At 44.0% G+C, this 13776-nt stretch overlaps 1 protein-coding gene across 1 annotated transcript in view; it reads right to left on the minus strand.

The window, feature by feature from the left end:
* Window positions 1-409: 409 nt before the first annotated feature.
* Gorasp2 (golgi reassembly stacking protein 2) overlaps window positions 410-13776 on the minus strand; it is a 32153-nt gene continuing 18786 nt past the window's right edge. The window contains exons 2-10 of the mRNA XM_023719196.1: window positions 13699-13776; window positions 12219-12422; window positions 11566-11652; window positions 10453-10583; window positions 9004-9136; window positions 6897-7020; window positions 4398-4484; window positions 2832-2942; window positions 410-1532 (exon numbers count right to left, since the gene is read on the minus strand). Coding sequence (XP_023574964.1) covers window positions 1186-1532; window positions 2832-2942; window positions 4398-4484; window positions 6897-7020; window positions 9004-9136; window positions 10453-10583; window positions 11566-11652; window positions 12219-12422; window positions 13699-13776 — 1302 coding nt within the window. The 3' untranslated portion in view covers window positions 410-1185. The remainder of the gene's footprint in view (window positions 1533-2831; window positions 2943-4397; window positions 4485-6896; window positions 7021-9003; window positions 9137-10452; window positions 10584-11565; window positions 11653-12218; window positions 12423-13698) is intronic.

Raw genomic sequence — 13776 nt, forward strand, 5'->3', positions numbered from 1 at the left:
GAGAGCCGGAGTCTTTTTTGATCACTCGGCTCCAAGCACAGATTTGGCTCTGGGGAATGATGGATGGCGCCTAAAACTGGCCGGTGCTGGGCTCTTGCCAGAGAGGTGCTGGTGAGCGCTGTCACCAGCGTCCAGCTGAGCAGTGGGAGATAAAAGACGTGCTGTCACCTCAACCATGGCCTCTGCTACAGGAGTCCAGGTCTACCAGGACCAGATCAGTGACCAGCTAACTACTTCATCACATTGCAAAAAGGGATGTAACATGCACTTAACACCATTCGAGAGACCACTTTTAGGTAACTTGCCACCTCAGAACAACCAAACAGAATCACCTTGAAGACGTGGCTAAGCTAGAGAAGAACAAGCGTACGCAAGGCAACTGGGTTATAATTTAAATGTAACACAGGAAGAAAACTAAAATTGCTGTATTTATTGCTGTATCTCTGCTTTCCCAGTCTACTTGTATTGTAAGCAGCTACAAGCGTCACCTTCTTTAAAACTCTGAAACATCTCCTTTATTTTTCTTTAAATGCCATCTGAATGGTGGACGTATAAAGCAACAGCAGCAGTTACAAAATGTTGTCTGAGTGACTCTGAGAGCTCAAAACAAGGATCTGTGTGAAGGCTGAATAAAAAGATGTTCAGTTAATAGCGCACACCGGTAACTTCAACAAACACCTTCAACGGGATTTGCCGTAAACCTTAACAGAGATGTGACTCACGGAGACCAAAAGCACAGCATCTTTGTTTTTACAGTTAAGTGAAGTGGTCTGCACTTCTGTGAACAATTTACAAAGTAAAGAAATGCTGCACGTGAGAAGTAGGTGTAAAATATTTCATTTCCTAACAGAGGAGCAGCAGGGGACAGGGATCCTTATGGACACCCTGGCACCTCCCTTCCCAAGGATGCACGCCCGAATGGCAGTGGATGCCTGGTGGCAGGCTACCCTCACAACTCTTTTTGGTCATTTAAAGTACAAGCACTTTCTGATCATTCCTTCCCTGCAGGGCACCCCACCCCACCTTGGCAGGATACAAGCCCACACCTTGCCTAGTTTTCCCCTTAGAATTATTTACACGATGCCTACAGATACAGTACAAACTAGTATGAAATTAATGATAGTTTGCATTTCCAGACAGATTCCGTGGTTAAATAAATACACCACTCTGGTTCTGAAGAATTGTTCAAAGTGAAGGTGGCTCAGATGCATTTGCATCTGGGGCAGCAGACGCAGGCCGCTCACTGGCTGGGGTGGGGTTCCCGGCTCTGTCCTCCACAGCTTTGGGGGCCTTGGGGGCAGGGGATGTTGCATCCACAGTGAGTGTGGCGGCCTCGTCCACCTTTGCAGTAGTCGTGACAGGGTCGGAAGGTCGGCTGCTGGCAGGCGGGAGCGTGGACAGCAGCTCTCCCGAGCTGGCTGCAGAAGGGCCCTCTGGAACCAAGGGGAATGACGAGAGGAACTCTGCTGGCATGGAGAGAGGTGAGATGCCAGGTAAGTTTCGAGGAGGCAAGGCTGGAAGAGGTGGCAAACCTAGAACAGAAATGGCACAGCTTATACATCCACTCAGCTCTAACAGAGCAGTCACTGCATGACAGAGGAGTATCTCTGTGTCATAAGGACACTGAAGCTAAGGACAGGACACAACTCATAACCTTTGCTCATCTCTGGCCAGGACATGACAGTTAAATATCTATCCCTTGTAATAGTGGCTGGCTAGGGCAAAGGTCCTGGGACATCAATGGGATCTGGCACTGAGGAAGAGGTTCAGAGGACAGGGCGACCCAGACGAGATGGACAGCAGGCACGTGGCAGGTGCCGCATGGCCAAGAGGTTCCTACTTCCCCAGACAAGCTTGGCTGGGACCAGAGGGCTGTGGAATGAGGGCGTGGGGGCGGCCTGGCCGCAGGTGCTCTGTGCCTGGGGAGGCCCAGGGATCCATCGTCATGTATGTGACTATGTATATATACCACACACACACTGTACACATGGGGGCTTCTACCGATCACTCATGGTGCAGAAAGGGTAGTACTGCGCCAACAAAGGCAATTGCCGCCTGGGAAAACCCTGCTGTATAAGAGCCTGCTGAATTCGGAGAAAGGGCAGAGGAAGAGCTCGGCATAAAAGACACGGCAGGCAGAGCGCTAGCAGTAGGTGGCAGGGGACCGAGAAGCTGCAGTCCGGGCAGCAGTGCAATAGTGACAATGAGCACCGGGTGCTGTAGGGCCTCACGGTGGCACCACTCCTGTGCAGAGCAATCAGGAGCTCGAGCAGCAGGTCTGGGAGGAGAAGCTGCTCGCTCCTCCCCGCGGCACAGTCCAAGAGCACAGCACGCGCTGCGCACCTGCTCTCTGCTCCGTGCAGCCGGGTCGCTCACGCTCGCGATGGGGAAATTTACCACATCACAAGTCCAGTCAGCTGAGCAAGGCTGACCGTTTCGCAGCCTCCATTTCTAGTCTAGAGTCAGCCCAGGGTGAGCACACGGGCAGCACCATGCCCTGCTGCCAGCTCCCCGGAGCCCCGAAAGAACTGTCTCCGTTTCACTGTGGCAGCGCTCGCCGCTGCTCTCTGTCCCACAGCTGGCCTTTCTGGAGCTTGTGCTATGGGGAAGCAGGGAGAGGAGAGGACCGAGGGAGGAGGCAGAGGAAAATCATAAAGATATTCTTTCTTCCTCTTTTTAGTTTTGAGCTTTTTAAATAAAAAAAGATTAACATTTACCTGACATGTCTGAAATGTGCTATATCGACTTGCCCTTTCCCAATAAAAACTGAACCACAGGACTGGCTTTCCTGACTGACGCACATTCTTCAGAGGGGAAGATGGGCACCATACCTGCGCTCCCGAGCTCTGGTAGGCCAAGGCCTGGCATGAGGTGTGGTGTCGGGAGGTTGAGGTTGGGGAGGCTGGGGAGGTCAGGCAGTCCCGCAGGCAAAGGCACCAGACCTGGGCCGAGGCAGAAAACAAAAGGGCAATCACGTCACCTGGGGGAGAAACTAAGTCCTGTGCATTGAAACACATGCTGGAAAAGTCAAAGAGCATTACCACCCTAAGCCTCACTTAACACATGTTTCTATACCTAAGTGATTAGGTGGCTAAACAGATAAAGATCAAGATGGAAACAAATGCTCCTAAAACTCTGAACAACAACGATGGAGGCCTAAGTGCCTGGCTGATTTATTTCAGCAATTACAGTAGTTAAATTGAACTGAAACTTTTTTGATGGTTGAGGTTTGCAGCCTCTCTAGCTTTTTTATTCTGAAATAACCGCAGACTTAACAGCTGCAAAAGGAGTGACAAGAATCCCCATACTCCCTACAGTACCACGGCACTACACTCTGCCCACATGTGTGCATGTGTGGTTCCTGGCTCCACATCCCAAGGGATGATGTCTGCAGCCATACAGTTAGGAGCCCTAAACATGAAAATATGCTTAACCACTGAAATGTTTGATTGTTGTCAAGTACACAAAAGGACTTAGTTTTCACAGGGAACAATTAAGAGAAACACACAAAAGTTTGGCTTGGCGTGGAGGCACACCCCTGTAATCCCAGCACTTGGGAGGCTGAGGTAGGAGGATCGCCACAAGTTTGAGGGCAGCTGGGCTACACAATGAGTTCAGGGGCAGCATGAACTATACAGCAAGACCATTCTCAAAAGTCAGAAATAAAACAAAAACTTCAACCTTTAGGGCTTATTAGGGCTTGTGCCTAGATATCCCTCCAAAAGCTCATGAGGTCACAGGGCTTTTTCAGAGGTCGCTGAATCTACAGTGTAAGGTATGTGATTAGTTCACTGCCTGGATTGGCACCACCCTGACTCCAGAAGCCTAGAAAGAGTACAAGAGGGACAAAAGATGCTGTTAAGGTTCCCAAGTTGATTCTGCCAGCTGTGAACTGTGCCCCACTGCCACGCCGCCCTGCCCTGGAACCAGCAGGTGACAGACTGAAACCTCTACGAACTGTGAGCTAAATGAACCTCTGCTTCCTCAACTTTGGGTGTATTTTGACTCAGCAATGAGAAAAATAGGTAAGTACTGCTACTGAAGACCCAAATACAGAACCCTCTCTTCTAGGAGATTCAATGAACAGCAATCAACAAGGCCCATGGGCTGGAGAGATAGCTCAGCGGCTTAAGCACCTGCCTAGCAATCACAAAGTTACAACTAAGTAGGGATGCTGGAGAACGGACTTCTGCACACTCCTCTTCCTGGCTAGGCAGCCTGTGGGAGTGGGGCTCGGGGCTGGGACCCACTGAAGCCAGCTAGGACTGCAGGCTGAGGTGAACTAGCTGCTAGGAAACATGTTTCCTGGATGATTCGGCCTGTCAGTACTCAGGTGTCGGAGGTGATTCCAGATGCAAGCACTATCATGACGCACATCTGCGTGCTCCGCCACTTACTTGGTAACGTAGTAGCTGGGTTCACTGGTGACACCGACGCAAGGGACTGGTTTACTTGAGGCGGTAACAACGGCACTGTTGGTACACCTGAAGTAAAAGCAAAGTGAGGATGTCAGTTGCTTTTGATCGCCTATAAGTAATCACCGCTTTGCTTACATTTTGGTCTTTAACATTCGAGAAGTAATTTCTTGGCAGTGGAAACACCAGGGGCCTCAGTGCTTTGTGGTTAAGGGCTATCAGTGTAACGACAATGTCATGAAGGAAAATAAAAAATGTCACGCAGAAGCCAGAGATGTCAGCTCTGTCCTATCTCAAAAGAGCTATTATCACACGGCATATGCAACACTCTTACTTTAAAATGATAATTATCTGGCTACAGGACAGCCTGCTGCCTCGGAAGTACCCCAACCCACCTTGCCTAAGTCTGTTCAGGAATAAGGTAGAAAGACAGTGGATAGGATATAATAAAAACAATTTATATCCTAAAAAGGACTCATGTACTGCCTGGATGCAATACTCTCAGATCCCTTCCAACAGTGTCTCTGATTAACAATGATATTAATATTTGATTCCATCTAGAGGTTTTAAAACTAGATTACAGTAATGATGCAGCTCTATTAAATTTACTAGAAGTCATTAAAAATCACAGAGCTATACACATGCAGTGAGTTAATTTTAGGATATACAAAATATAGTCTACCTTAATAAAGTTGGGCAAGAAACAAAGGAAGGGTTGGTTATGTTCTGTATTGAAGACTGGTGAACCTGGATCGCAGGGGTTCATTATACTATTTTCACCATTGCTGTGTATGTTTGAAATTTTAAATTCTATCTAGAAAAAAAATTAAGACACTGAAAAGAACTGGGACTTAAAGTTAGGGAACTAACTTTAAGACAGCACACTGCCCATCTTACTGCTGTTCATCTTACACATGCTTCTTGGTGGGTTAACTGAAATCCACTGCAGAATAAATGGGGTATAAGCAATTTCTAAGCACAAATAATTAAAAGAGCTTAGGGGCTGGGGAGATGGCTCAGTGGAATATGCGCTTCCCTGGCAAGTGCAAGGGCCTGAGTTCAATCCCTGGTTCCGCAATAAATAAATAAATAAGCTCAAATTGCTGGGTGCGGTGATACACATCTATGCACTTGGGAGGCTGAGGCAGGAGGATCACTAGTTCAGGGCCAACCTGAACTGAAATACATTGTGAGACCCTGTCTAAAAAAGAAAAGGAAAAAAAAATTTTGTATATGAGCTAGACGAAACCATGTATTTCATTCACTCATTCAACATTTATTACCTGAAAAGTTCTTAGTATTATGAAGAATGAAAACCAGGAAACAAGATTAGAAAAAAGGGAAAACTCACCAATATACTAAGTTAAGAACTGTATCAAGACTTAATAGTTCCACACCCAGGTATACAATGAAAACATGTCACTGTAGAAACTTAATACACAAATGTTCACAGTAGCATTATTCATAAAAACCAAAAACCAAAACTAGAAACACCTTAAATATCACTCAACTGAAGAACACATGAAGAAAACACAGTAGAGCCATATAATGGAACACTGTTTAGCAATAAAAATGAAGTATTAGTATATGCTACAATATCAGTGAGTCCTGCCACATGCTAAGGGAAGAACTCCAGGTCAAAAAACTACAAACCTTGTGAAGAGTGCGGAATGGGCAAATCCACAGACAGAGATGATTAGTTGCCTGGCCCCAGAACACTGGGCAAAATAAGTAGTGACTGAGGTTAGGGGGTTTCTTCGCGGTACAAAGAAATCTTCTCAAGTTGATTGTGGTACTGATTATACAATTCTGCAAATACACTAAAATTCACTGAACTACACTTTAAGTGGGTGAATTATATCATAGGAATTCTATCTCCATAAAACTATTAAACAGCTGGGTGTGGTGGTGCATGCCTGTAATTGTAGCACTTAGGAGGCTGAGGCAGGAGGGTTGCTACAAGTTAAAGACCAGCCTGGGCTGTGTGGTGACTTCAGGGCCAGCCTGAACTGCACAGTGAAATCCTGTCTCAAAAAGCAAAAATTAAAAATAAAAACAAACAAAAAAGGATTGTATCAGAAAGAACAAAAAATAAAGGTGAGAACTAGGAATATGTCCCTTAAGTGAGACTGGGCCCCTAAGAAAGGAAAAGTATCCTGCTCACTTCTGCAACCCCTGTGTCCACTAGGCAGGAATCCTGCAAAGAGAGCTGTTAGAGAACTGACAGGCAGAGGCCTAACTCTGTAAACTGTGTAGTCTGACAGAAGCCCAGGTCTACGTTATGCAGAGGACAGGTTTAAATGCTGACCCTGTGTGGATGAGCATGGCGATTTAATATGAGGTTTCACAGGCAGGCCACATCCATCCATGAGGAGCATATCGACAGCTCTGAAGGGACACAGACATTACTACATAAAGTTCTATGCAGGAATGTCACGAAAGACAAAGTAGCTTGAAAAAAGAGAAGATATTCCTCCATACCTGTACTGAGAACATTACTGACAGCTGGTGGAGTTGGGCTAATAGAAAGTCCAGACAGACCCTGCTCGACTCCTGTGGTTCCTGGTGGTGACAACGATGGGGGATTGACTGAGGACAGCTGGACCTTCAAATGGGGGAAACAAAGTTACATAAACCATGGCTCTCCGCTGTCCTCCACATACATACTTCGATCGTGTGCTAGCTGGCCGATCGTGTGCTAGCTGGTCGAGGGTTCCCTGGCATTCTGCCTCCAGGCCCCGCTTGCTAACAGTGGTGCACAGTGGGTGCTATGCACTGGAAATATCCCTCCAGCGCTGCACTTTCCTGCTCTGGACACAGCTTCCAGCCCCAGTTATATAAGTGGCCTATCTACTGCCGCAGCAGGAGACATGCTACTCTCTCCTCCCTACTTACCCCAATTCATTTTACTTTACCCTTGAACACCACTGCTTGTCTCTGTGAATTCTCAATTAATTACTTAAAACAACCTTTCATTTTCATAGAGGAAATCAGTTGGAAATCGCAACACATTTTTCCTTAATGTATTTAGTACAGGGTCTACAGGGTCTCACATAACTTAGACTTGTAGTGATTCTTCTGTTTTCAGCCTCCCAAGTGCTGGGATTACAGGCATGCACCACTACATCCAGTCTCAAATCCACGGCTCAGCATGTCCTGGGGGCAGGGCCAACACTGCAAGCTGGGGATCAAACCCTGGCCACTGTGCTCTGCCTAAGCAGGCACTTTAAGTCCCCTGCGCTATCTGGCCAGCCCTCACATTTCTTAAAGATTCTGAGGATTTCTGTTGGGCATGGTGCTACATGTCTGCCTATAATTCCAGTACTTGGGAGGCAGAGGCAGGAGAATTGCTGTGTGTACAGGGTCAGCCTGGGCTACCTAGTGAACTCAAGGCCAGCCTGAATTACACAGCAAGTCCCTATCTCACAAGAGGAGAGGGGAGAGAAGGGGAGGGGAGAGGAAGGGAAGGGAGAGGAGGGGAAGGGAAGGGAGGGGAGAGAGGAGGACAGAGGAGAGAGGAGGGGAGAGGGGAGGGGAGGGGAAGGGAAGGGAGAGGAAAGAAAAGAGCTTCTGAGGATTTCTAAGCTCTTGCATTTATGAGATCTTTCTTTATCAATGAGTAACTGTTCAAGGGAGTGAAATCTGTGGACTCTCTGGATGGTGCTGTCACTTTTGATCACTCAGTTACTGCTAGTTCCAACAGCTCCTGGGTTGCACCTTTCCCCAGCTGCGTTCTACCCCCAGTCTTTACACTCACCCCTCAAAGGTGTGCTGGGGCTGGGCAGACTGAGTAGGTATAGAGCTGTAGCAGTAGCTACATTGGCTCTGAGGCTTAACCCAGTGTGGATACGAAGAGCTATGACGAGTGATGAGGCTGACTGAACTGTGTGCATGAAATGACAGTGGCAGCAGGCCCACCTCTGTATCTTCTTTTTGGGTTTTTAGCACAATTTCATTTTGGTTTTTATGAGTAACCATCCTGAGATGCTGTAGGAGGAATGGATGAATGGCCCAGGGCCCACACATACTAGGTTCTCCTTGCTTCGCCATGAAGCTTCCTGGAGCAGTGTGCATTGCCATCCTCCCCTTATGTTCTCCATACACTGAGCCACTTGTCATTTGGTGTTGGCTCCTCATCAAGTCTCTGGAAAGGCTCCCACCAGGACATCTTTCTACTCCTGTCACCTGACTTTCCTGTACCATCTGACCCTCTTCTTCTTCAGGTGTCATCTTATGACCTTTTCCTGAGCCGCTTCCCTGAGTCTTTTACTACCCATCCAGATTTTCACTAATCTCAACTTGGTCCTCAAACCAGCATAGGCCCAAGGCCTTGACAATTTTTATCAACATTCACGAGGTTAAATTAGCCTCTCTGAGGTTCAGGAATTCAAAGTCTGTGTCACTTCCCCTGTGCTCTTTCCTAAAATCCATCTCCATATCTAAACTCCATGGGATATCTTCCAGAAAACTCAAATTCAATATGATGACCAATATTTAACTCAGCCCACCTGCCTCACCTCAGTGCTACCACCATTTGCACCAATACATTTGACTTGTTCATGTGGAAACCACCAGGTAGTGATCGTACCTCTGTAAATCCATCTTTAAGAGAAGTGATAGGTGTACCAGTCATTTGTCCTGGAAGAGAAATTTTCTTTCCTTCTTCAAATGGGCGTGTAGGTATTCGATGCAAATAACCATATCCAATGCCACATCCTAGGCTATAAAGGCGTTTTCTTATTAAAGGTATTATTATCATCACAGCTTGTGTTTGAGGTTTTGAAATAAATTCATATACATCCACTCTTTTAAAATAATGCCATCTTATGAGAGGTCTCCATTGTCTGCCTTATTTAATACAGTGTGCTTCCCTCTACCATGGATATCACCCCATACTCTTTCATTTCTCCATAAGCATTTTTCACTACCTAATACATTGGATATTTATTTGTTCACTGTCCATTTTCTTCAACAAAATGCTAAGGCCAGTATGGGCAGAGACCTTGTTCATTTTATTGCCTCAACAATTCCCAGCACCTAATCAACACATAAATCATGGTACTCTGAGAAGCTCATGACCAAAGCCAGGCCAATCAGCTTTTCTTGCCCAGGGCCACAAATCTTAAAAAGGAATGGAAAAACCACAAAAATGGCCTTATTCCCTCTGTAGAAGGAATTCCTGTTGTGCTGCTGACAGAATTGTCAATTAGCACTTTTTTTTTTTTTTTCCCTCTGAATGCCTTCAGGGCATGATTGGATGGCTTGAGTTTTGGGGATGAACCACAGCAACCTGAGCCTGACTGCTTTGTTGAAGCAGCCACTTAAAGAACTGAGCTAAGGGGTAGGGCCCCAATTAGCACTTTTTATCTAAATTCCTAGAGGTATTCTAGATCCTGCTTTTTCCACATTTGGTTCTTTAGGGGGCCAGGGAGATGGCACAGTGGAATAAATGCTTCCTTGGCAAGCAGGAGGGCTTGAGTTCAATCCCCTTTCTGAAAAAAAAAAAAAAAAAAAAAAAAAAAAAAAAAAAAAAAAGAACACAACCCCCCCCAACACATTTGGTTCTTTAGCTGTCTCCTTAATTATATGAGCTATATATCACTAAGTTTGTGTCTACTTAAAATAGTGACAGTTGGTTTCTACTGTTTATGACCAAAGAATGTCTATCGATATACTCCAAATATAATACATTCTTAAAGATGTCTAAATACCTGACCATGGTACTTAAGGCTCTCCATGATTAGGTTTCAACCTAAATATGGAACCACACAGCTGTAATTCTGGCTACTCCAAAGGCTGATGTAGGAAGATCCGAAGGCTTGATGGACAACTTAGTGAGACCCTAAGGTTCAATAAAAAGTACTGGGGGTGTGGCTCAGTGGCAGAAAGTGCTTGGGTTCCATACCCAGTACCCCTGCCCCCAACATTTCTTTTTTAAAATAATATTACAATAAATATTTCGTGATAAAAGCAATCAAAGATCACATTTGACTGGTTAAGTTTAAGCAGTCTTAACAGTCCAAAATAATCAGCATACCTGCCTTCTCCACCCCATGCAGAATTCGGTGTAATAATCACTTCTCGACAGTTATCAGTGTCTGTGTTATACACATAAAGCTTGAGTGGCTTTGCTTCGTGGGTTTCGATAAGGCTGAACAAATCTTCAGACTGTGGAAGCATCATAGGACAAGTGTCTTTAAGGTGCTATACTTCAGAATAGCGGGTCACAAACCCGGTCACTCTCAGTATTGACAGGGAAACATCTTTAAGACAGGTTCTGGGCACTTAGATTCTTCCCCAAACTAATGCTGCACATGAGGTTTAACACACAATACAAGCAAGGCTACTAGGTGCAAGGCTCTTAGCTCTATTCTACAAGATCTACGTGACATTCTTACTGACACTCTCCCACCACAAGCTTTGCTTTATTTTCTGTTATTAAAATCTAGATACCCTATTTTTCTCTCAGGTTCGATTTAATGATACATAGTTCTACTAGTTAAGAGAGGAGGAGCAACAAATAACCACTAGGAAGGCAGTATGCAATGTGTCAATTATTGGAAACGTCCTACCAATTTGATTTGAAACTGTCTCACTGCTATTTATTTCTCAATAAAATTATGGGGAAAAAAAAGGAGGAGGAGGAAAAGGATCTAGCAGTTGAGGTAATTTTGTCACCTGAAGAAGCAAAAGGACCAAAAAAAAAAAAAGACCAAAATAAGGATTTGAGTTAGTTTTCATGTCTAAGAAACTTCTGTGTATCACTCACAAAATTTGTACAACTACCACAGAGTATGCTTTTTTCCTTGTAACCATACCCAATAAAACATGTCCTACAAGTCCCATTTAACACAAAATGTAAACTAGGCTGATGAATAAAAACCACGATTTCAACCCTTAATGCAAAGCATGCAAATACTCTCCTGAATTCAAACATCAAAGAGAAAGCCAAGTGTAGTGGTGCATGCCTATAATTCCAGCACTCAGGAGGCTGAGGCAAGGGATTACTAAAATTTGAGGCCAGCCTGGGCTACACAATGAGCTTGAGGCCAGCCTCAACTACACAGCTAGACCCTATCTCAACAAGCAAGCAAACCAACCAACACATCAATGAGAGAATGTTGAATAATTATTAATGAACACTGATTACCTCATTCATGACAGTATCCGCTCCAATGATATAATCACTGTGAGGTCTAAGACCTGCCAATGCTGCAGGAGAATTTGATTCTACTTCCTAGGACAATATCAAAACATGCCCCAAATTAATAAATACATACACATTCGGATATGGATATCTCTATACCCATGCATCCTTCCAAATTTTACAGACACAGTTCTTAATTACAGTAATTAAAAAGCTATAAATTTCTGTTGTAAGAGACATCAGATATAAGAAACTGAAAACACACATAATTAAAACTTTCAAGCAGGGGCTGGGGAGATGGCTCAGGAGAATAAGTGCTTGCCTGGCAAGTGCAAGGGCCTGAGTTCAATCCCTGGTTCCTCCCATAAAAGTAAAACTTCCACTTTAAGTCCAAGTTTATATCCAAATTTCTGTAACTGTTTGCCTTAATCTTTTGTAGTAAGCAAAGCATCAGAAAAAGAATTCTTAGATTTCTATATTTACTTTTTTAAAAAGTTAATCCACATTTCAAAAGTAATGGATGCTTATTTTTAGAAACTAAACAATAATCTCCAACTTAACAATATTAAAGTCCCCCACCCAGAGATGACTACCATTACAAATTCTTCCCGCACTGCCTCTTACTATGCAAGAAACCATTTCTGGTCAGTACCTACCAACACGTGCCAAACATTTTCATTTGCCCCATCAAAGCTGCAGAAGCGAATGCTCACACCCAGTAAACCCTGGCCACCCCACATGTTGCTTGGTGTGACTGATGTCTCCCGCAGCTCCAGGGTTTTGCTGCTATAGATGAGCATGTTTACAGGCTTTTCAACATTTGCTTTCAGCAGATCCTTAAGAGTGTCATTGTCTTTATTCTGTGGACATACAGAAATTATATTGCGTAATAAATAAAATCTTAATGTTAACTATATTTTTAGCATAAGCATCCCTTGCTAAAAGAGTAATATTAATCTAAGGGAGTAACATCCCTAAAACCAGTATTAATAATGTAACAATTCAAAATGAGTGTGGTGGCACACTTCTGCCATGCTAGCGCTCTGGAAAACTAAGGCAGGAGGGCCACAGTTTGAGCCTAGCCTGAGAAACTTAGGGAGATCCTGTCACAAAAATAAAAAAGGGCTGTGGTTTGATTCCCAGCACCACACATACCTACCTCAAATTTTACATTCACAGCTATATTCAAACTGACTTTTCTTCTAGTAGTTGACTATGGATTTTGCAACACAACACTTAGGGTGATCAAAGACTTCAGTGATTGAACATACAATATGCCAATGAAAATCATATGACTACCAAAGTTAGAATAACTGTTATATAAAAATAAGCTCACTTAGTAACTTGGGTCACACGAATTTCCTTTGTCAAGATTGTATAATTTCTTGCCCTTAGGACTTTACTATGGGTAACTGAATATTTATAAAATGTGGTTTTAATTCTGTATTTTAAGAGAAAATCTGTCTGGTTCTGACAAAATTATGTATCATGAAACTCAGCTCTAAGACAACTGACAAGTAAATGACACTTGACTAATTCATCTGTCAACAAGCTGCAAAAGCCTGACATCTTTATAAGAAGCAATCTTTCTCATCCTAATTACTACTTCTGCTTATAAAAATTTAATACTTAGCATATAAAGTGAAATTCTCCAGGGATTCGTTGCTTCTAAGATAATCACTGAACTGCAGAATGCAGTATAATTATTATAGATCTAATTTTCTTAAAAAAATATATATTTAGTACAGAGTCTACAGGGTCTCACTACACAGATCGGACTTTAGTGATCCTCATGTTTTCAACCTTTCAAGTGCTGGGATTACAGGTACGCACCACCACACCCAGTCTCAGTCTCAGTGAGCCTTGGGTGTGGGGCCGTAGGGCAGGCCAGGGATTAAACCCCTGGGTCCTGCTTCTGCCTAAGCAGGCGTTTTAATCCGCTGAGCTATCTGGACAGCCCTAGATCTGAAATTTTAATGTTTACTAATACATCATTACAGTACTTCTAAACACTAGCATTATATGCTATATATTTGTAACTCATTAACAATAAACCCATCCCAAGTAATCCAAAAAGGCACACTGATAAAAGGTTACGAAGTACTACAGACAAAATTACCAAAACAGTGGACTTACTAATCTTGAACCATTGATAGAAACAATAAAGTCAAAGAAAGGCTCCAACCCAGCTCTATGTCCTGGGGAATTTTCTTG

The sequence above is a fragment of the Octodon degus genome, unplaced genomic scaffold, assembly GCF_000260255.1.
Source record: "Octodon degus isolate 3935 unplaced genomic scaffold, OctDeg1.0 scaffold00065, whole genome shotgun sequence".
NCBI classification, from domain to species: domain Eukaryota; kingdom Metazoa; phylum Chordata; class Mammalia; order Rodentia; family Octodontidae; genus Octodon; species Octodon degus.